The sequence below is a fragment of the Mus pahari genome, chromosome 10, assembly GCF_900095145.1.
Source record: "Mus pahari chromosome 10, PAHARI_EIJ_v1.1, whole genome shotgun sequence".
In the NCBI taxonomy this organism is placed as follows: domain Eukaryota; kingdom Metazoa; phylum Chordata; class Mammalia; order Rodentia; family Muridae; genus Mus; species Mus pahari.
In genome coordinates, this window is record NC_034599.1 from 21,902,735 (window position 1) to 21,926,846 (window position 24,112).

At 41.4% G+C, this 24,112-nt stretch overlaps 1 protein-coding gene across 1 annotated transcript in view; it reads right to left on the reverse strand.

The window, feature by feature from the left end:
• Glb1l3 (galactosidase beta 1 like 3) overlaps positions 1-13,572 on the reverse strand; it is a 41,881-nt gene extending 28,309 nt beyond the window's left edge. Inside the window, exons 1-7 of the mRNA XM_021207563.1 lie at positions 13,319-13,572; positions 12,596-12,697; positions 12,222-12,434; positions 7,251-7,319; positions 6,159-6,254; positions 4,905-5,013; positions 2,903-2,995 (exon numbers count right to left, since the gene is read on the reverse strand). Coding sequence (XP_021063222.1) covers positions 2,903-2,995; positions 4,905-5,013; positions 6,159-6,254; positions 7,251-7,319; positions 12,222-12,434; positions 12,596-12,697; positions 13,319-13,332 — 696 coding nt within the window. The 5' untranslated portion in view covers positions 13,333-13,572. The remainder of the gene's footprint in view (positions 1-2,902; positions 2,996-4,904; positions 5,014-6,158; positions 6,255-7,250; positions 7,320-12,221; positions 12,435-12,595; positions 12,698-13,318) is intronic.
• Positions 13,573-24,112: the final 10,540 nt, after the last annotated feature.

Consider the following 24,112-nt stretch of genomic DNA (forward strand, 5'->3'; position numbering starts at 1 on the left):
AAAGGAAAGGAAAGGAAAGGAAAGGAAAGGAAAGGAAAGGAAAGGAAAGGAAAGGAAAGGAAAGGAAAGGAAAGGAAAGGAAAGGAAAGGAAAGGAAAAGAAACTCCCTGGGGTCAGCAGGATCTTATTCTTGGCCTTATGATTATTGACCACAGGATGTCAAGAACATGGTCCTGACGTCGGCCCTGTCAACAGCCAAGTTCTGACAGCAATCTACTGAAGAGACTGATCTCAGAGCCACTTGATTTGCTTCCTAAAAGTATTCTCCCTTCCTCTTATTATGTAATTGTTATCCTACACTATTAACCAGATGCTTATTCTGCTTCTGTAATCTCACTTAACCACTGCTTGCTCAGGAAAAGAATAAAACAAACATAAAAACCCTAACTCCTCATACAGCAGGAAATCCCCAGCGTTGAGACATTTGTGACTTGTGCCTTTAAAAACTCCATCACCTGTCTTCTACTTTTGCAGGAGCTCTCAGACTTGCAAAGAAGGCTATTGCCACAACATTGCTGTAAATAAACTTGTATTTTACTGTTTTAAATTATTATGTCTGGTGATCTCAAATTCTGAATTGTTATCAGGGAGAGGCTAACCTGGTTGGGTCCTAAGTGTACCAATCAACTTCACAAAGCTTGAACTCTGTATGGATTCTATCAACAGAAGCAAGAAATCCCACTATATCTGTAGCATGGGGGAGCTATATTCTAAAAATACTGCTTGGACCATACAGCCTGGAAATCAGACAGATGTCTCAGAAAGCATGGGGTCTTCCTGTGTACCTATTATGTTCATGTAGTCACATACAATCATAGACATGAAGTTAAGTGGTAACTATTGATACTAATAGTAGTGTTAGTGTTGCTACTGATGTTTAAGATAGGGCTTCCTTCAGAATGGCTAAGATCAAAACCTCAGGTGACAGCAGATGCTGCCAAGGATGCAGAGAAAGAGAAACACTCCTTTATTGCTGGTGGGATTTCAAGCTGGTACAACCACTCTGGAAATCAGTTTTGCAGTTCCTCAGAAAATTGGACATAGTACTGCCAGAGGATCCAACAATACCACTCCTGGGCATATACCAGGAAGATCCTCCAACATATAATAAGAACACATGATCCACTATGTTCATAGCAGCCTTATTTACAATAGACAGAAGCTGGAAACAACCCAGATGTCCCTCAACAGAGTATTAGATACAGAAAATGTGGTACATTTACACAATGGAATACTACTACTCGGCAATTAAAAACAATGAATTTATGAAATTCTTAGGCGAACGGATGGATCTGAAAGTTATCATCCTGAGTGAGGTAACCCAATCACAAAAGAACACACATAATATGCACTCACTGATAAGTGGATATTAGCCCAGAAGCTTGGAATAACCAAGATACAATTCACAAACCACATGAAACACAAGAAAAGGAAGACCAAAGTGTGGATACTTCATTCCTCCTTAGAATGGGTAACAAAATACCCATGGAAGGAGTTATAGAGAAAAAGTATGGAGCAGAGAGTGAAGGAATGACCATCCAGAGACTGCCCCACCTGGGGATCCATCCCATTTACAACCACCAAACCCAGACACTATTGTGGATGCCAACAAGAGCTTGCTGACAGGAGCCTGATATAACTGTCTCCTGAGAGGCTCTGCCAGTACCTGACAAATACAGAAGTGGATGCTCACAGTCATCCATTGGACTGAGCACAGGTTCCCCAATAAAGCAACTAGAGAAAGGACCCAAGGAGCTGAAGGGGTTTGCAGCCCCATGGGAGGAGCAACAATATGAACTAACTAGTATCCCCAGAGCTCCCTGGGACTAAACCACCAACCAAAGAAAACACATTGTGGGACTCATGTCTCTAGTTGCATATGTGCAGAGGATGGCCTAGTAGGTCATGAATGGGAATAGAGGCCCTTGGTCCTGTGAAGGTTCTATGCCCCAGTATAGGGGAATGCCAGGGCCAGGAAGTAGGAGTGGGTCAGTTGGTGAGCAGTGGGAGGTGGAAAGGGATAGGGGGGTTTTGGAGGGGAAACCATGAAATGGGATAACATTTGAAATGCAAATAAAGAAAATATCTAATAATATTTTAACCACCAAATGAGGTTAGAGAGATGACTGTGGTTAAAATCATTCACTGCTATTCCAAAGGACCCAAGTTTGGTACCCAGCACACACACCAAGCAGTTCTCAACCTTCGATAACACCAGCTTCAGAGACTCTGACATGTCTTCTGGTATCCATTGTATATATAAAAGATAGGGCTTCCTATAGCCTAGGCTCCCCTTGAACTTGCTCTGTAACTGAGGATGCTCCTAAGCTCTTGATCCTCCTGTCGCTGCCTCCCTCCCACGTGCTGAGATTACAGGTGTACATGATCACACCCAGCTTTTTTAAACAATCAAAAAATAATAATAATATTAGCTGAACAACTATGACTGAGTTCAGGCCATTTATTCCCAATTTCTGTGCTGGAGGTAAACAAAACATGGATGAATCAGAAAGCTCCTGAAATGGGAGATTCCTAAGGCTCCTCCCCAAAGTTACATAAGCAATAACAGCTGCTGTGGAGGGGAGACTGTAACAGGTCAAATTACCTGTGAGTCATGTAGCAAGCTCCAAAGATAGCACAGTCTAACTTTTCAGCGATGCAGCTATCTTTGAACCTCCCATGCTCCTCTAAGAAACGCCAATAAACTCACTGATTCACTAAGCTAGCCTTGGGTGGAATCACTTCTTCATTCTATGATCGGTATTTTAACAAGTTTGTTCACATCTCTCCAAGAAAAGTCACATATCACCCACAACAAGGCTGGCAATCACGTACACATTTTGGAAAGACACAAAGTTAAGAAAAAGGCATAAAAGTATAGATACGAAGCAACTATCCTTACCTTCTTCAAGTAATCCATGTAGTTCGTATCCTTTTGAAATGAACCATATTCATTCTCTACTTGGACAGCAATAACAGGACCACCATGGCGGTACTGAGAAGCAAACACATGAAGGACAATCTTTCTATTGGAGCAAAAGCCTGGAGTCCAGGATGCTAATACAGATACCAGAACTGGCATGGTGCTTTCCCTCAGATCTGCTAGAGACAGGCACCTTCATTCATCTTTAAGTACACAAGCTCCTGAAGGTGTCTTAACTTTCACAATGTTTTATGGCTATAGGAGCAAGAGTTTATTTTCTCTTTCTCATATCCATTAGCTGTGAGCTCTCAATCCCACAAAGCCACTTCCGTATCTTACTACCCACCTTCCCACCTCATCTGTGACATAGGCTTCCTATCCACTCCCACAACCCCTGTGAGCAGGAACTTCACACAGCTCCCTTGCTTTTATGTATCTTCCTCTTTGCCTTCTAAACAGACTGATTTCCATTTTCCCATCGTCATGGAAGCTGCACAGAGCCTGTGCTCAGTAAGAACTAACTGGATGCTACCAATATCCAGGAAGAAAACAGTTGGCTTCATAAACCATCAGTATCTCATCCTCAGCTGCGAGGATGACATTTTTGAACATCTTTGTGGAAAATTCCTGAAAATTGGCTATCTTTCCTGTCTCAGGCTACATCAATAAGTTTATTATTTAATTCACAGTCATACTTTTAAGAGACACTTATATTTTACTTATCAAACCAAAGAGCATTATAAAAACTGGACAATTGGTGTCTTACAGATTGCATGGCATTACATAAGGGCATTAAGTCACGCCTCAGTCTGTGCTGCAGGCCGACTATTGAAAATGAAAGACATCATTTTCTCCAAGCATCAGCTATCCTGTGAAGAATGGAAGTGCACAGTGTCTGTGGTTTTCCCACTGGGAGATAGCAAACCAGAAACAGCAATCACATAGCTACAAACTGATGCATAAAATCAACCACATCGTGTATGATAGCAGGAAACTGAAAACTTCCAATATCTGTGAATAGGACAAAAGCATGCAAGAATGGCAGTTTTCAGATCTAGTTTCTCAAGTGACAAGAAAACACCTACAGGGAGTTCTGTGCTTTGTGTTAAAAGAACATGCAAATTTGGAGGGGGGCGGTTATATAAAAGTATGGTTAAGAAAAATGCTTGTCTCCTAAAAAGACAAATAAAATAGTGTGGGGCATGAGAAGAATTTTATTTTACACACACACACACACACACACACACACACACACACACATTGCATTTCCCCCAGAATTTACCAGCTAAAATAACAGGAGTAATTTAGAGTAGCCATTATCAATGAGCTGATTAGTGAACTTAGCAGGTATCCGGTACATACAGACAACTGGAACAACCTTTTGTATTATCTCTGTCTCATATGATGTCTTTTTAGACGGTCAGAGGCAAAAACCACAGGATCAGTTCAAGATTCCATGCTTAACTTGAGGGCCTAGATCTAACTTGTAAGAAAATCCATTTGGTAGCCTAGAGCAACTGGGAATTGCCTCCTTGATGGTGAGCCACAAGTATTTCCCCAAAGTGAATGTTGTTAGATCGCATAACTTTGAGCAGACCTCCCACCCATCAGAAATCAGAACAAGCTTTCTTGTACTCTCTGAGACAGAGAATAAAAATATGTTGTGGCAGTCTAAACTACAACCGTACTTTAGTGTTTTCCTGCCTGTGTCTCTTGACATACAGGCTAGGTCAGGCTGGTCACTTCGTATGGAGCTCACCTGACCCCTCCAAACACAAAACAATAAAACTTATAATAGTCATAAACTCCTCTGCCTTTTAGAATTGGAAACTCTCCCTCTAAGATGCTGTCATGCTGCCTGTGATACAATGCTAATTCTAACTTCAGTATGTGATTTTTCTAACCCTGTTAATAAAGTACTTTCATTTCTACAACACTCCCCGCCCACTTTTTTTGATGAATTTAGAAGGGACATTTTCACCTGGAGAGGAAGTATTTTGGGAATCAGATGATCAAAATACTTATCGACGGCCTCGGTAAAGCCTTTGTTGGTTGTTCTCAGACTTGCCACAGGATTGCGCAGAAGCCAGCTAGGGACAAGAGGCAAAAACATTAGTATGTGAAGCAGGAAGAAGGAGAGAGGCTGGGTCTGGTCAGCTGAGCACAACAGATCTCTCTGCTCAGAGTCACCTACAGCTTGGATGACTCTCTGTCCACACAATGACCATAGCACCAGGATGCTCAAACTGATCAGGGGATCTGTATCACATGGTCCCAGCTCTAATAAGTTAGGCTGAAAGACTGATCCTGGCAATGCTTGAGTCTTAGCATTTTTCCACACTTCCCTTTAGCTCTTTAGAATATGGTCCTTAGCCCTTCAAATAATCTCTACTCCTCAGGCACAGGATCACATTTTTCTTGAATACCTAAGACTTCAAGCAGAATAGTAGTTCACAGGCCAATGAACTGGGAAGGGAAGGGTCAGGCTCCTGAAGGCATTCAAACAGGAACTGGTTTCTCCTACAGTTTAAGCTCACGATTTTTCTATGCATCACCTAATTGTACCAGAACCTTATCTTAAAGAAAAGCTTTGTTTTATTTTTTTGACCTTAGGAGCAATGAGGCTCACCTAAAAGCAGAGCCTAGAAGGACAAGTGTCCAGACACTGAAAAGGATGACAGAAGAGGACCCTGGGCCTCTATCTATTGGACTGAGGGTAGGTGTCATGATAAAAGAACAAGCCAGAAAAGCAAAAAGACAGAGAAGGAGCTGAGATCTCAGTGTATGGAAAAAGATCACCTGCCTTCAGCCAGAGACACATCTGAGGGCTCTAGAAGAAGCCCAGTAGTTGTGATCATATTCCTCTAGAGCCTTGAGTCCCTTTCTTTCAGTTCATGAAAAGAATGCAGATGTGCATTACACCTTTTCCGTGGAACAACAGGATGACAAGCCCTGTATTGCTAAATCTGTCTTTGTACTGGTCTTAATCGCCACATAACTCAATGCACCAAGACCCATATCACCAGTATACTCCTGAAAAACAGGATGTCAGGAGCATCCAAACCTCCCCCCACTCTCTAGATATCATTCCACTATCAGGGCAAGAAGTACAGAGTTCAATTCAGGACAACTAGTGACAGTGACAACCATACTCACTGGCTTGGAAAATTACTTACTGCAAAGTAAAACACCTTACTGAGTCACAACATGGACTCACTCACGGTAGCTCGCTCACCTAGGTAATCCACCAAGGTCGATCTCAGCACAGATATACGGCCCTGGTCGAAGAATCACCCACAGCCCAATAGTCTTAGCAAGCAAAACATAGGCCCTAGAAAGAGAAACAAAGTCAGCCCCTTTTTAGATAATCCAAAGAGGCTGGGTATAGAGGGAGCCCACAGACACAACAAGGTGTAGAGATGTCATCATCTTCCTTCCTTTTCTCTCTCAACCAGAGGTGAGTTGGGGTGGCTTCTCCTCAAACAAACGTTGTAGATATAATGTTATTGTGCACTGTGAAAAGATTATCCTTGTATCATTCAAATGGTAATTTCTGTGCCCCCATATCTGGTCACAATGTTTATTCTGAGAATCTTCTGTCGCAGTGTTGTATAAACATAGCTCCCAAATTATTTTCTAATTGATCAATAAAGCTAGCTGCTCAATCAGTGACTGAGTAGGGGAGAGAATAGGGCTGGATTTCCTCCCAACCAGAAGTTGGAGGGGGTTGGGGGTGGGGGAAGAGCAGAAGAAGTGAGGATTATCCACAGGGAGAGAATCCAGAAGTTAGGATAAGAAAACACCTGGAGCCCAGAGAGTCCGGTCAGGACTAAAATTCAAGTATCACAGGGATTTTGACTGGGAGGTAGCCAGATTAGTTTAGGGGGTTAAAAAACTGTAATACTGCTCAATTGTTGCACACTTAAAGCTGTAGAAATCAATCTAGTCTCAATCTCAATTATATGTGAGCTAGCTAGGTTAAGAGGAAAACTGCATAACACGCTTTATTAAAAAAAAAAAATTAACAGAACATATCTGGGGACTCCCTGCAACATGTAGGAGGCCAGAGACCTATGAGCTGGGTCTGCACTAGCTCCAGGCATCACAATGGGGGAAATGGGGGGTCAGAAGGTACAAGATGAAGCCATGACTAGGGAATATCCAAATTCTGCATTGCAGACCCTGCAAACAACACTTCAGACTCAGGCCCTCTCTGTTCTCAAAGTAGAACTGAGACATACTGAGGGCTTCTCTTCAACCTCAAGCTTCTGCACCCCCCAGAAATATCCTTCTTGGGTCAGCTCACAGAGGCAGAAAGACCACATACTCCAGGTCCAGGATTTCAGAGAAGTCAAATTTCCCCCTCTCTTGCTCATGGAGGTTCCATGGGATGTAGCTGGAAGAGGGGACAGAGAAGTACAATAAGCATCATATTACCCCCTATTCATACAGTGACCAGACCAAGCTCCAGTGCATCTCTATGTTGCAGTGAGTTGAAGTTCCCAATGAAAATTAATCTCTGTTATACAGACAGATCCATATTTTCCCTGTTATCCAACTATGTTTCAATATGCCAGTTGTCCTAGGTTTCTATAGGTTTATATGTTTTCCTCTCACAGAACTACTCTTTAAAATAACTATCAATCATATAAAGAGAATGGGAAAACACAATAAAAATGTATACAGCTCTTAATAATTATTTCTAAGAATGAATTAAAATACTAATAGTCAAATAGTGTCTACCAGCCAATAGGATAAAGGGTAGTCCAGTCTTTCAGCCTCAACAAGGAGAGAGCCAGCCAGGACCAGCACCCATAGGGCTTGGTGTAGCCCACATTAAAGGACATGTTCACGATTTATTCTTACTATGTGACTCTGTGTGCATCAGTGACACAGTTTGGAGTGTAGTATTCCTAACCTAATGTCCTACAAGCTCTGATTTTTAAACACAGAGGTTTTTATGCAGTGGGAAAATTGGAGTGATAAAAGTATTGTATGATCTTGTGACTGACTAAATTTAAGATGGAGGAATAAAAATGTTGGTCTGTTAAAAATAACACCTATATATAGTTGTAAACTTGTGAGAACACAATGAAAGTGATAAAGGCTACTTATATATGACTAAGGAAAATGTATGGGAAATTTTGTTTTCAATGTAGATAAGATAAAATTGTTCCTCCAACTAATAGCAAGCAAATATATTCTGAATTTACAAATAGATATGCAGATGGAGAGGAAAGATCCACCCAGAAAATACACTATCATCACTTTCTAGCCTCTTAAGAACATAGCATTTCGTAAAAAGGAGAAGAGCTGTCTGAGAAAAAGATGGATGAGTCAGCTTCACAGTCGGAGTGGGAGGAATGACATGCCTAAGAAGCAAGACAATGAAGAGCAAAGGAATGATCAGGATATAGATTTAGCTAAACATCAGCATCTGTGTGGAGATGGCAGGGAGAGCAAGTGCTTGTCCCACAAGTGTGGGGACCAGAGTGAACATCTCCAGAACTCATGACTATAAAACACACATGTGTATCTCAAGCATCTTTCATCACTCTGCTGTGTGGAGGAGAGGGGAACAGGAAAATGCAACTAAAAACTATCAACAGAGATGATCAAAGGAAATTTCATTACATTCCAAAAGTTCCATAGTACCACAAAATTAGAAGATGACAGCTATAAAAAGTTAAAGATGAGGATACACAAATAAAAGAAAACATATCTCCAAGTAGCTAATGGATCAAGAAGAAAAGTACAACAAAATTTATAAAATATTTGGAAGAAAATGTCTTTCAAAGCAGCATATTCAACTCGTAAGAAAAGAAGATATAAGGAGAGGAGATATTAAGTCAAATGATAAGGACATGGGGATTTGTGTGTAACTCAGAAATTGTGAAACAGAAAAGCTAATAGACAGAAATTATCAACAGGGCTGCAAACTACTTATTTAAGAAGACTAAAAAGCACAAAATGAGATTTAAAAAGGAAAAAAATGGCCCAATTTTACAATACAATGTTTAGCTTCTGGTAAGTATAGGACAGAGAAATGGAAAATTTTTAGTCTGAGTAAATCCAAAATAGAACAGAAAAAGGAAAGACATAGACAAATGGGATACACTCGGGAGAAAAAGAAGACATGATTTCATAATTACTGAAGGTCACCTCACAGCCATAGATGACATCACAGGATCTTACAGGTAAACCTTAATGAGCACTCACTGTAAAAGTAAGTCTCTATAAATCATTTTCAAAGAATAGAAAAAGATTCATTCTAAGACCTTATTTATAAGACTGAGATGAAGTATGTATCAGGGCACACATAAAATTTAAATCAATTTCAGCTATAGCTACAGATGAGCATATTTATAATACACCTCTACCAAACCAAGTCTACTAGTCAATGGATGCACATACACCTGTATTTGTCTTATAACTAGAGTTCATTCAAGGACTCTAGGTGACTAAATATCAACAAAATTGTAAATGTAAATCACTACTTCAAGAGGAGTGAAAAAAAAAATTATAGGATGCCACTAATAGCTCTGAGTAAAACTCAATAATTAGAGGCCGGAAATGTAGCCCAGCAGTAGACTGCTTGCCAGTGCGTGCAAGGTTTTTACCACCTGCATTGCAAAAACTAGAGAAACTCAATTATTTCTGACTTAATCATTGGTGCACTAAGTGAGCCACACATCAGTTTGCTGCCTCTCAGCTTCCCGTTTTCTTTGGTTGGTTTCAGTAAATAGGTGTTAAGCTTTGCCACCAAAGCACGGTGGAGGACACACAAGAGGAATGGTCTCTGATGCTCAGGCCTTATTTGTTGTTTGGTCCTGGCACTGTAGGATAAATGGATGAACAGTGTGTAAATATTTGAGGTCAACTAACGAGGGCGCTTGCTTTTTTTTTTTTTCTTTTTTAAATGCTCAATATACTATAACCAATGATGACCAATGAAGAATTAAAAAGGCAATGTGAAGTTAAGTATTCTTACATTCATATCATTAATATTATAGATGCAGATTAATATTATAATAACATTATATACTACATGGTAGTTTGCTGATAATTTTTGCACTATTTCTCTTTCCATATATTAGAGATTGAGTTGCACACACCTGAATTTATCTGTTTATTGATGTTTCTTAATAGAACTTCATGAGTTGATCATGAAAGTAGCAGACTTCTCTAATTAATCAAAAATATAATAAAGAAGTAGAAAACCCAGAAGAGGAAGAGGAAAAAGAGGAAGAGGAAAAAGAGGAAGAAAAGGATGAAGAGGAACAAAGGGGGAAAGGGAGAGAAGAAGAGAAAAAGAAAGGGAGGGAGGGAGAGAGCAGAGAAGGAAGGAGAGAGGAAAAGAAGGAGGGAGAGATGGACAGAGGGAAGGGAGGAGAAAACCCATTAGCTGTTTTAGCTATAAAACCTGCAGGCTCTAATATTACCAGCCTGGCAAAATGTGCCCACTGACCCAATAATTGCATGAATGTTAATGGAGTAACCAACTGATCTTTTGCTGGATTTGAAACCTACTCCATAGGAGGTACCTCGTGTCTACTACTATAAACATGGGCAGATGGCTAGAAAAATCATAGGCCACAGGGAGGAAACTAGTACCATCAGCTTACTCAATAGAAATATGGTCTACTTTGCTTTGTTTGGGCAGGTTTTTTTTTGTCTTGTTTTGCTTTTTCCTTTATTGAAAATATACTCTTCTCACATAATATATCTTAATTACAGTTTTTCCTTCCTCTACTCCTCCCACTTGCTTTCCATTTTCCATCTGGATTCTCTCCCTTTCTATCTCTCATTAGAAAGAAAGGGCTTTTAAGATATAATAAAATATAACAATATAAATCATAATAAAAGAAAACAATTGGAAAAGACAAACAAACTAAAGGAAAAGAGCCCAAGAGACGGCACACAAGTCAAGGACTGCTCATTTGTACATTCAGGAATTCCACCAAAAAACAATAAGCTGTAAGCCATAGTATAAATATAATAAAGTTAACTTCTTAATACTCATGTCTATATCCATAGACCAGTGCTAACCCCGGCTTTCATTGAAGAATTTCTAACTGCAGCAGCTGGTCAAAGTGCTAAGAATAGGGAATGCTGTAGAGCTCAACTCTAAAAGGTTTGCCGGCATCACCCCTCCAAGGCTCAGGAAACATCATCAGGGAGGAGATGGAACAAGCAGAAGAGACAAAGACTAAGCAGGTGTGTGGCAAATGACTTTTTCTTGCTACAGCATGGCCATTGTACCCATGAGTTCAGTAGAGCTGTGATCACCTGCACGAGATTGTCACAAGATTGGACCTGTGTCCATTTCATCATGGAAGAAGGAAAGGTTTATGGATATGACAGGAACTATAGACAGTTAATTGTTGCTAGGGAGAGGGCCATCACTTCCTTTAGTGGTGTAGCCACTGATAATGCCCATGTCCCAGGAAATGACCTCCCATTCATGCTCATGCAAGGAGCCCTAACTAAAATGAGTCTGTCACACACGTGAAGACATGAAAGTAGGAACAGTATTTGTTGGGAAGAAGGGTTTCAGTGGGAAGGTGGGGTTTAAGAATGTAATGGAAGGGGAAAATGACCAAAATTCACTATATGTGAATGAGATCGTCGGGGAATAAAAACAAAAACAAATAATATGTAGCTCTTCTAGAAGTTTCAGATTAAGATCTTTTTGTTTGCATCACTTAAAATAAGAATACTAAAATGTAGGCTGGAGAGATGGCTCAGAGGTTAAGAGCACTGACTGTGCTCCCAGAGGTCCTGAGTTCAAATCCCAGCAACCACATGGTGGNTCACAACCATCTGTAATGGGATCNGATGCCCTCTTCTCGTGCGTCTGAAGACAGCTACAGTGTACTCATGTAAATAAAATAAATAAATCTTTAAAAAAAAAGAATACTAAAATGTGTATCTGTAAGTAAAATGTGTGTTTACACACACACAAACACACACACACACACACACACACACACACANATATATATATATATATATATCTTTAGCATGTCACTAAGACTAGTGGCTCATAAATGATCCAATGGCATTTGCTGGAAAAGGACCCATCCTCTTATCAACTTTATCCAAAACTTTGATTAAAGAGCAAGCTAAGTATAATATATTTAAGTGGCAACTGGACACAAATGTAAAAGGATCTGCTGGAAATGGTTATTCTAGACCTAAGTCTTCATATCGTGCTCTCAAAAACGGAACCCCAATTTTGCCAGTCTGCAGCTGTCCATCAGGACATATGTCTTGAAGGCAGTAGTAGGGTACTCACGTAGTGACAGTGTTGAATCCACAGGCCTGCAGCTTCAACAAGCGGTCCTTCCAATACTCCCTGGGCACCCGGAAGTAGTGTATGGAGCCTCCAACGATCATGAATTTGTGACCTTCCAGGGTGAAGTGTGCTTTACCCTGAGCATTGGTTTTAGTGCTAAGCCCTACAAATCTGTTCTTCAGCTCGGATGGGGTCAGATTAGACCAGCTGAACCTAGATTGGAGGGGAAAAAGAAAAAGGAGTGTGCAGAAACTGCTGCAAACCTCTGCCACGGCGAGGCGCCACGGCGAGGCGCCACAGGGCACTGGACTGCCTGTGCCCCTTATTTTTCCCAGGAAAAGGGACGAAGCTTCCCACTCCCTACCCGCACCAACCTGGCAGGAGACTTAAACACCTCCTCTGAGTGAGGAGCAAAACCTGATAGGACAAGTGGCAGGAAGCAGATGACCGCGAATCTCTTCCAGGAACGATGCTTGCTGTAAGGAAAAGAGACAATAACAGGGGAAACATGGTGGCCCCTTGAGTCACAAGGCCTAGAAAGTTGCTTCAGAAACTTCTAGAGGCCTGTGGCAAAGGACATCCATCACAGGCGTTCTCCCAGAGAACCCGGGATAAGGGAGGTTGTAGCTCCACCTGGTTCCCCCCGAGTCCCCCAATTCCAGGACTCCCACAAAGTCTCCCACCCCATAGGACACATCACAACAAGACGAAGTTGGACACTGGGCAGGGAGAGATTCAGGAACAGGGTACAGGGAGACTGGAAGGATACAACCAAAGCACTTATTCCCATCCTCACCTCCCTGACATGCCCAGAGTCAATGTGCAGACCCTCAATAGATTAGGGTACAGAGGGATCTGCAGAGGGAAGGGCTAGGGCAGAGAGACTTGAAAAGGAAGTCCTGGGTACTAGCACCACAAGTCCTTGTGGGTGCCTGACTGGCTGACCTACAGAACACTGTGTGGGAAGTCTAGAGGCCTCCGGTGAGCATACTCAGGATGTTGGAGTTGGGGGAATTCAGGACGGGCATGTGCCTCAAAGAGCTGGCAGGGCCGGGGTCTTGGACTCTAGCAACTTCAGGGGAAGCAGAAAGGGTCACCTGAGGTATGCCATCACTGGAAGCCAGGGAGCGAAGGTCCTTGCAGCTCCTGCTTTCTCGGGTGCCTCAGACACACGACCTCCAGTCAGAACTTATGTCTGCCAGGCCCGATGCAGTGCCGATGGCTAGATGAAAATACGTCAAGAGTTGGGATGGGGAGGTGGGGAGGTGGTGTCCCACAACCTTGACACCATAACGCTACGCCAGGCTTGCAGCCAGCATCTAGATCCAGGGTCTTCAGGAACAGTGTCCACAAGAAGCTATTGTCTCTGGTCCCTGTACAGCAAGGTGTCCCAGCCTCCCTTTGTCCCCAAATGCCTCTCGGCACTGGGAATAAAAAGGGAGTATCATCAGGGTTATCTCCGGCCTTGGCTTCCTTAAACTGCAGCCAGCTGGCTCACAACACAAAGATCAGAGTGAGGAAGGAGCAAGAACAGAAGACTCCAGGAAATCCATACATCTGATAAGCATTTCGAGCGAAGTAACAGTTTACAAAATCCACATCCTTCCTATATACCAAAGACAGACTGAGAAAGAAATCAGGGAAACAAGCCCATTCCCAATAGCCTTTTTAAAAACTAGCTTGGAGTAAACCTAGCCAAAGGAGTGAACGACATCCTATTGTGTTAAGTACTCCCTCAGCCTGCGCCCTTCCTTTCGCTCCCACCACCCAGTGATATGAACGTTAGGTCTTCGGTCATTTCCCGGGGGCTTCTGTGTTTCTGGACTTCTATTTGTTTATTCCCATTGTGTTTTCAGGTTTTGTGAATTCTTTAGTTCTTTTTAGCACATATAGTCTTTCTTCTATCCACTCCAGACCACGTGCTATGAGTTAAAACGTACAGAAAATAACCCAAAAATAATTACGGTTTTTTTTTTTTAAAGGTCCAGCACCCAAACAAAACTATCCAATAGGAAAAAACAAAAACAAACAAACAAAAGGAAACCAGCCAGGCCACACACACACACATTTAATACCTGGTGATGGGATGGGTTACAAGGCCAGACACCCAGACTCTGGAAGAAAAAACACCACACCTGCAAAGAAAGAGATAATACAAAGAGCACATGACACAGCTGGAAGGCAGGTGATAGATACACAGCTGTGCACTCAGGCTTCTCTTCACTACCAAGACCCCGCCAGCTGTCCCAATGCCTTGCACGTGCTCACAGCGGCAGAGTTCTCTTGAATGGCTCATGTTTCTATCCTCACAGTACCCTTCTCCAAAGACCATGATCATCTAAACAGAAGCGAGCATGTTCTTCCATAGCCAATGCCTTGGATAGTTCCTTCAAAGCACGTATCCAGTGTTAAAATGCTTACCTGCTTGTCCACTCAACTCTTAGGGTTTTGTTTGGTCTGTTGGTTTCATTATTTCCCACCACAAGGTTTAAATAAACAAGTTCACTTTGCATTTAAAAAAAAAAAAAAAAGCATTTACTGAACTCAGAATTTAACAGTAGAGTGTACGTTGAACATATATGAGGCCCTGAATTCAATGCTCAGCACTACAAAAATTATAGAAATTTCTTTCTTAGACATCATAAAGATTTTTTTTAATAATGCCATGGGCATTTCATAAAGTCAAAGCAAACAATCTATTGCTTTATGACTGGCAAGGGAATCGTTCATTTATAGAATGGTAACACAGTAGACCATGGTTAGAGAGGCTGTGGATTAGCACAGCCTTTGAAAACAAATATAGTGAAGATAATATACTTCCTCACAACAACCATATAAAGTTCCATGTCCAGTTCCAGAACTGCAAGGTTCTCTTTCAGGAATGGATTGTAATTTTGTTATGCACACTTGGTTAGTCAGCATGCCCCAAGGGTCCATGCTCAACCCCAGCACCTCAGAGATAAAGATTAATGGAAGAACTCTACTTTGGAGAGGACAAAAAGATATCATCATTCTTTAAAACTGATGCAGTCTCAAACAGGAAAGCTTCTTGACTTCCTCAACAAATGTGCCAAAAAAAAATTAATTATGACAATATACAGAAATTGTCCCTTAGTAACTTCACTACCCTGCTCTCACTGTGGGTAGTGCTCTGCACGCTATCTGTTTGAGAATGAACTGGCCATGCCCAGTGCTTTCTCCTTTAACTCTACAGAAAAGGGAAACATTAGCCTAGAACTTTTCATTCTCAAGGGCATTTATGTTGACCACATAGGTTGACAATAGCGCTGTGAATTGTGGGCCTATGTCCATACCCCTATCCCCACTCCTGCAGGTGCTCTACTGATGAGCCACACTCCAAGAGCCATGTAAGATGGATTTTAACTCTATGTCTTGAGCTAAATTGAACCAACGAATTGGGATTTTATAATACCCAATTCCTATAAACCTGCATTTTGGGAAAAGCAGAGACTATGAATATTTAATTCATTCCTGGATCCCAATATCTCATGTCTGGCAGGCATACAACATGACCTCAATAAACGTCTACTGATTAAACAAATAATTTAGGCAGCTGCAGGGAAAGGGCTGAATCGTCCCAAAGTGATTGCCCTATGACAATAGAGGGCTTGGAGTGAAATAGAGGGCCTGGAGTGGAGATGCCAAGTTTTAGGAGAGGACTTTGGCAACAAAAATCCGAGCGAACAGAACTGGCCACGCTGAGATAGCAAAAGCTGGGCCTGTGATCTCTGCGGGTCTAGTTTGCCTGTATATCTCCTGTTAGGCTGAGATAGAACATACCTGGTTCAGTGCAAATATTCTTGGTCTTCAAAGAGAACATTTTAACAAACCTAGTTTCCGGAATCGTTTATGTGTTTGTGTGTATACACATCTGTCTTCATGTAGGAATGAATACAAGAACAAATGGAGATGAGGCTCAGGCTCGGGTACTGAGCCCCAGGTGCTCTACAGCTTGATTTTTGATGTAGGATCTCACAACAGGCCTGGAACTCACCACAAAGGGAAACTCCAGGAGTGATGGCTTCTCTCCACTTCAAGCAGATCCTCATGCTGACCTAACTGACTAAGCTAGCTCCCCAACCTAGTTTCTTAGACCTTTAATTGGTTTTGTTATGTCTAATTCAAGCAACAGTGTAGACCCAAAATGTCTGATCGCACCACATAAGCAAGGTATGTTTCTTGGGAGCCTTTTGCCTGTTTCTCTGAAGCAAAGAGAGAGCGGGGAAAAAAAGAGAAGAGTGCCTGGCAGACAGAATTAGAAGATGTTCGACCTTGTGACGACAGGCTTCGCCATTGGTGGTGCTCATCAGGGATCCTCTGAGAGTTTGGGGATCAAGTGGTGGACACTGCAGAAAAAGTGAGTCCTGGCAAAAGTAAAAAGTGTGGCATTTCTTGGGAGAGATAGACACAGGGAGCCACAGATGAGGCAGTGATAGACACAGGGAGATACAGATGAGGCAGTGATAGACACAGGGAGCCACAGATGAGGCAGTGATAGACACAGGAAGCCACAGATGAGGCAGCTCAGAAAAAGCAAGGCAGCTTGGAAAAGCGAAAAGCCAAAACGAAAGAGAAAAGGGGGGAAGGGAAAAGAGAAAAAAGAAAGAAAAAATGGGAAATGGAAACAGTTGTATGCAGATGCTTGGGAGTGTGTTTCAAGCTCAAGGGGCTGAAAAAAAGAGAGAGAGAGAGAAAGCAAACAGGTTTGACTTGCTCACAGGCTTTATATTAAATGCCTGCTCTAAATAATCAACTGCTAACATTTCATAATAAATTACTGAATAGAAAAAAATAGAAAATTCAAACTTTATTTAAGGCCTAAGATTGAGGCTCTGGGCAGATGAGAGTACATTCTTGGGCAAGGGTACCAGGTAAAAGAATAATACACTGCAGATGTATTTAAAAAACAAACTTACCAAATTAAGCACTTATAGTATCCAGTAGTCCAGCAGAAATGACTGGGCAAGCCCTGACGAAAGTCGTGCTAGAGTTCCTGGTTGAAAACCTTCAAGCTAGAGCTAATTGTTCCTTCCATGCATGAGCTCCTGGTTTCTTGTTCTCGTAGAGGCATTTTACACCACAGAAAAAAAAATAGTGGCCTCTTGAAAATGGCTCCCCCTTCTACCTGTTCTCGAGAGCCCATGGCTGCTCTCTGTTGTTCTTCTTCCTCCCGATTTCAGAGTCAGGGAGTGAGCTTGCACCCAGGACACGGAGTCTTGGAGCACCCTTGAAATAAACATGCTCGGATCTAAGTCAAACGGGTCTTTCTTGCTCCTGGAATCCACTTTTAGCAAGTGTGAGCAGCTTATGACAATTCCCCAGTATTGATTCATATTACCTGCAATATACCTGAGAGGAACCCAACAAGAGTTCCTTCTCTTTCTTTTTTTTTTTAATTATAAAATTTTATTGTTTGTGAATTTCACATCATGCACCCCAGTCACACTCATCTCCTTATCTCTTCATATCAACCCTCCTCCCTTGCAAAAGGAAAAAACCACATAAAATAAAAATCAAAAAATTAAAAACATCTCACTGTGGAAGCTGCAGTGCACCATGGTGTGTCACACACCCTTTTGTCCATACAGCTGTATGTGCAAACGTTCATTTTAATGAGTCATTGGTCTGGCTCAATACCTCTAGCTTCTGCTACACTATCAATATTGGTTCCTCACTGGAACTCCTCTCAGATAACCTGCTGTTGTCCTGTATTATAGAGATCCTGCAGCATTGGTTCAGTAAGACCAGTCCCCTCACTCTCTACACAAGTTTATAAATGAACATAAATGTTGGGGTGGTGCTGGATGCCAGCTCCAGCGGTCTTCTTTCTTCTTGTTTGTTCCTCTTGAGGCAACAAAGGTGGAAGAGAGTCTCGGGGGTAAGACTTGATTTTAAGAGATATTTAAGGTTGCTGTATAATAATAGAACATTTACCTATCTTACTCTAAGTCACTTTGCTTCAGTGGCTGACCTGCTTGAGTTCCACTGAGGCCAGAAGCTGTAGTCTCTGGCATTTAACACCTCATAGCAAAGCAGTTAGGGGGTGGGAGGGAATTAAGTAAAGTATCCTTTGTTCTATCTCAGCAGGAACTGTGCAAGTCTAACTTCCAGACAGCTAGTTGAAGTCACAGGAAGAAGGAACACGTTGACAAGTGGTTTTAGCTTTTATTAGTAAGTTCTTAGTTCTCCAGATAGTTTCTGTAAAAGTTCTCTCTTGTTCCCTAAAAATTCTGCTCTTCTCCTAATTTTGTTCTTTCCTCCTGCTCTCTTGTAACAATAATGCTCTTACTCTCAATGCCTTTTCCCCCAGTGCTATGCCCTTACTTCTAATTTCTTCTTGAGTTCAGTTCTGTCTACAAAAATTCTTCTTGCGTCCTGCCTTTTCTCCTTGTCCTCAGTACTTGAACATCTTTTAGAATACATGATCACATGGTAAAAAGTTCACCACAAGTTTACACATAAATTTAAATCATAAATCCAATAAGAAGTTTACAACAGAGAATGTTTACATGCATATCCATGAGGAGTAATTATCTGGCTGTCATCTGTCACCAGCTCTACAGGTTCACAGAGAGTTTAAAAAAAATAACTTTTGTGACTGTTAGTAAAGTTTTGTATAGATAAACCCAGTCAATATTTTGTCTTCTGCCCTTGCACCTAGAGTAAATCAGTAGTTCCCTTTTTATGACCTTTGGATAATTGTTTTACAACCTCTTAGAATATACTCTAAGTTGTAGATGTCTGTTTGCTATCTCAGAAGCCATTAACTCGTGATATTTGAAGACTAATAGAGTTCTCACTGCAGTTTTGATTATCAGAGAGGACTTCATAAGAGTCCTATTATTAAAGAGCTTAATAATTTCTAATATAATTTTAGAAATTCTTGTAGGATTATCATTAAGAATTAAGAAGTCAGTCAGGCAGTGGTGGCATATGCCTTTGGGAGGCAAAGGCAGGTGGATTTCTGAGTTCGAAGGCAGCCTGACCTACAGGACAGCCAGGGCTACACAGAGAAACCCTGTCTTTAAAAAAATCAAAAAAAAAAAAAAAAAAAAAAAAAGATTTAAGAAGTCATCTATTTGTCTATATAGNATCACTANAAGACAGTACATCTTTGTTGTTCTGCAGAAACCTCTTCAAGATATTAATACTACCAGGAAAAGCATATTAATAGCAAGAATCTTTCCTAAAATGAAATTCTCTTCAGCCTTACCTAAAAGAGCAAATCCATTATAGATTGTAATTCATGACAGAACTATCTCAGGAATATCACCTGCTAGTTTTTAGCTTCTAGATGGCTCCTGGCAGGGTAGGCTAACTCAGAGTCCTGGATCTGGGCCAGGATGGAAGCTGAATTGGTCAGTCACTCAGCTCTCCTATGTCCCTAACAATAGAGCCAGCTCTACTGTGCTGCCCAAACAAGATGGGGGTCCTACTCTCCTGAGTGCTATGGCCAGTGAGGGACACAAAAAGCTCACCTGCCACACATAGAGGAGGGGCGGGAGAAATCTTCTCTTTTTTAGTAAGTATATTTACTGACCTTAAGGTGGTTGAGATGGAACCTGGGAGAATAGAGCCTAAAATGAGATGGACTAAAGTCTTATGCAATAGCCAACTTGATTTAGAGAATCAGACAAGTTATGAAGAATCACATAAGTAAAATATACAATCATAAGGACAAGCCACACAAAGCAAAAACATGATTTCCATAGAGGCATATAAATAAATAACAATAGCCTGTTGTGATGAATAATCCACATAAAACTCACTCCTATCATTACATCTGGAAGGAGCACAGTAGCATATTCCAAGAAAAATGTTGTGTTTGAGAAGAAACTGAAGTCATATGACTCTGGTCTTGTTTCCTGGGAGTTTCCTCACAAGCACTCAGAATTTCTCTTGCACAACTCTATTCTTTAACTATATTCCTACATCTCATTTCACTAGCCAATCTACTTCTTCCTTCTTTCATCTCGCCTTTGGGCTTTCCCTGGAACACTTAGAACTGGTGGTCAACCTCCATTGTAGGGAGATCAACCATCCATTCCAACATCCTTCAAGGCTTACCATGCCACATACTCAGGAGGGTAGGGGTGGGGTTTAGGATGCACTCAGATCCTTGTATGAGAAGGACTTCTCATAAAGTTATGGTGGGAACCAAAGGTGATGGCAGTTGTCTGTATAATTCTAAAGGCCTCAATGACCTCCCTGACCAGCAGAACTCCTGGCACCAGAGCTTTTGTTTAACAACCTATGGTTCCTTAAAAATGCTACCTCTTTAACCTATACTGTGTGTTCAGACCTTGTGAAGTCTGTTCCATGTCCAATTCTGTATTAGCATTCTTCTCTTGTCTTTAAATCTGGTTTTACATAAAAATACAATTACCAACATCCTTCTGCTATAGGGGACTTACTTATGCACTACAGGGAACTCTGTAGCTGTCCAGAAGCCAGAGAAAACTGAGTACACCTGAAAGGGAGGCTGGGAATGAAATAGGATGGGTGGGTGCGAGAAGAATGAAGCCAAGGCAAAGTTTCTGTGATCAAGGCTCAAAGTTTAATTTTCAGTTCTGAGTTTATATAGGCAGAACCCAAAGACCCATCATTTTGTTTCAGCTGGATTAAGTTGCAAAGCAAGCTTGGCAGGTGGTCAGCTCCTCAAAGCTCCATAGGAAATGCAAATGTGGCAAGGCCAGGTGCCAACTCCCACCAGGTTGTAAAACTATTGGAGGTTTGTTTAGCCTATTCAAGGCTGAGGGAAGGGCACAGGAACTCCAAGACTCAAAGACTCAGCCAGAGACCTCACTGGCATTTCATGATTCTATTCACACACACCTCTCCAAGTGACCATGTTGGTTATGGGGATTTCATCTTGGTCCACCTACTCTTTCTCTTTCCCTGGTTCCTGGAAATGTCCTCCTAGAACCAGGCAGAAGCCACTTAGCTGTCAATTGTCTGAGGGTGGGGAGAATTGGTGTGGTTACATGCGATTGGTTCATTTAAACATAGCAAATTAGCAGAAGAGTACGTGCAGACCAAAACGTTTACAAAATTTTAAGGGCCTGAGGTTTATCAGGGGCAACAGGACACCTGGTTGATGTATGACTCTTTATCGGGGGGCAGTAAACTAGGGGAGATGTCCTCCTGCCAGAGGGCTGTGGGGTCAGTCAGCCCTGATAGCTCTAGGGGAGGCGCCTTCCTGCCAAATGGCTAAAGTTAGCCCTGATAGCTCAGTTCCTGCATTCTTTTCCTTATCTTTATGGCCGGGCTTGTATTTCAGTGTCCAGCCCTGGGTCTTTGAATTTTTGAAACTTACTCTTTTAATTTTACATTTCCAAACTTTGAATNTATATAATTTTTCCTTTCACCTCTAGCTTATGGGAGCTTTCACCTTTCCTTAAATAATCTGTTTCTGCTTAAGTATTCAGTATCTATACTTGAATTCTTTCAATGATGACACCAAAAACCATGGGGACCATCAGGTTCAATGGCAGCCAGATGCAGGAAACCATGTTGAACATTGTGTCCCATCTATTAGCATGGCTTCTTCCTTTTGGCCTCTAAAATTCCTTTTTTTAAAAAATATTTATTTTTATTTATTTATTTATTTATTTATTTATGTGAGCACACTGTAGTGTAGCTGTCTTCAGACACACCAGAAGAGGGAATCAGATCATATTACAGACAGTTGTGAGCAACCATGTGGTTGCTGGGAATTGAACTTAGAAGAGCAGTCAGTGCTCTTAGCCAATAAGCCATCTATCTCTCTAGCCATTAAATTCCTTTTGACAGTTCACTTTTAGCAATTTCCCCTAGTACCACTGGAATCCAAGTGTCTGTTCTTTCCTACAGTCATGGAAATAGGCCTCTATGTTTGTTACTGCTTTTATTATTTCAGTATTCTCTCTGACCCTCTTGCAGCAGCTGGAGTCCTTTCACAAATGGATCTCTTTACTTCCTTAGTATGCTTGAAGCCCTAGATTACATCTTAGCATCAGAAGACTTGAGAAACAGCTGTGATCAAGCAACACGCCTTCTCTTTGAAACCTGCAATGGCTTTTGTCCTAATTTTGCTTTCTATCACTGTGATAAACACTATGACCAAAAGCAATGAGGAAGAAAGGATTTATTTTGCTTACACTTCCATGTTGTAGTCCATCACTGAGGGAAATCTTGGCAAGAACTAAAGAAGAAACATGGAGGGCAGCATTGAATCAGATACCATGAAGGAACTCTCCTTACTGGCTTGCCCCTGAGACTCACATTTGGCTACTTTTCTTATATTACCCAGAACCAAGGATGGTACCACCCACTATAGAATGGACCTTTCCACATCAATCCGCATTCAAATTATGTTTTTCTAGAAAAAAAAAAAATCATTCTGTTGGTAATCAGGCATCTCCACCACCTGCCCCAGGGACCCAGCTACAGCAGGATATGTCATCACCAGCTGTCAAGATGTGACTCTTTCCCACTGTGACAGTGAGTCACACATCCATCCTCTGTGCATGTACTACATCCTCTTATAGAAGGCTAGTCCTGCTCTGTGCACCTTCCCTGCCAGGGAAGAGTCAGCCTCTAGGGAGGGTTCTGATCCTGGGACTCAGGTGAGAACAACATCTTGTATCCCGGGTCTCTCAGAGACCAGTCCACAAAGGAGAGCACACAAGCCGCAGAAGCAACAGAGCTTCCTGGACAGGGTCACTTCAGGCCTTCATCTTCAGCCAGGAGGCAGAGCTGAGCTCCAGAACTCCTTACACCTTCCCTGCAAGAGGAAAGCTTGCCTGTAGAGAGTGCTCAGACCACTGGGACTCAGGTAAGAGTTGGACTCCCAGGAGTGCTGACAGAGGCTAACAGAATCACAGGAGGAACAAGCTCAAGTCAGAGACAGCTAGAACAACTAACACCAGAGATTACCAGATGGTGAAAGGCAAACGTAAGAATCTTACTAACAGAAACAAGTCCACTCGGCATCATCAGAACCCAGTATTCTAACCACAGCAAGTCCTGGATACCCCAACACACCCGAAAAGCAAGATTAGGATTTAAAATCATACCTCATGATGCTGATAGAGGATTTTAATAAAGGCATTAATAACTCACTTAAAGGAGGGTATAGGGGTCATTCGGGATAGCATTTGAAATGTAAATAAAGAAAATATCTAATAAAATAATTTTAAAAAACTCAAAAACAAACACATAACCCTAGACATCAAGAAAACAAATAAAAAATTAAAACTGGGCTATGAATCTGAATACAAAGTTCTCATAAGAAACACAAATATACAATAAACACTATGAAAAGTGTTTAAAAAAATTAACTCACTTAAAGAAATACAGGAGAACACTGCTAAACAGGTAGAAGTCCTTAAAGAGGGAACACAAAAATCCCTTAAAGAATTACAGGAAAACACAACCAAACAGGGGATGGAATTGAACAAAACCATCCAAGATCTGAAAATGGAAGTAGAAGCAATAAAGAAAACCCAAAGGGAGAGACAACTCTGGACATAGAAACCCTAGGAAAGAAATCAGGAACCATAGATGTGTGAGCATCAACAACAGAATACAGAAGATGGAAGAGAGAATCTCAGGTATAGAAGATTCCATAGAAAACATGGACACAACAATCAAAGAAAATGCAAAATGCAAAAAGACCCTAACTCAAAACATCCAGGAAACAATGAGAAGACCAAACCTAAGGATAATAGGTATAGATGAGAAGGAAGATTTTCAATTTGAAGGGCCAGTAAATATCTTCAACAAATTTATAGAAGAAAACTTCCCTAACCTAAAGAAAGAGATGCCCATGAGCATACAAGAAGCCTACAGAACTCCAAATAGACTGGACCAGAAAAGAAATTCCTCCC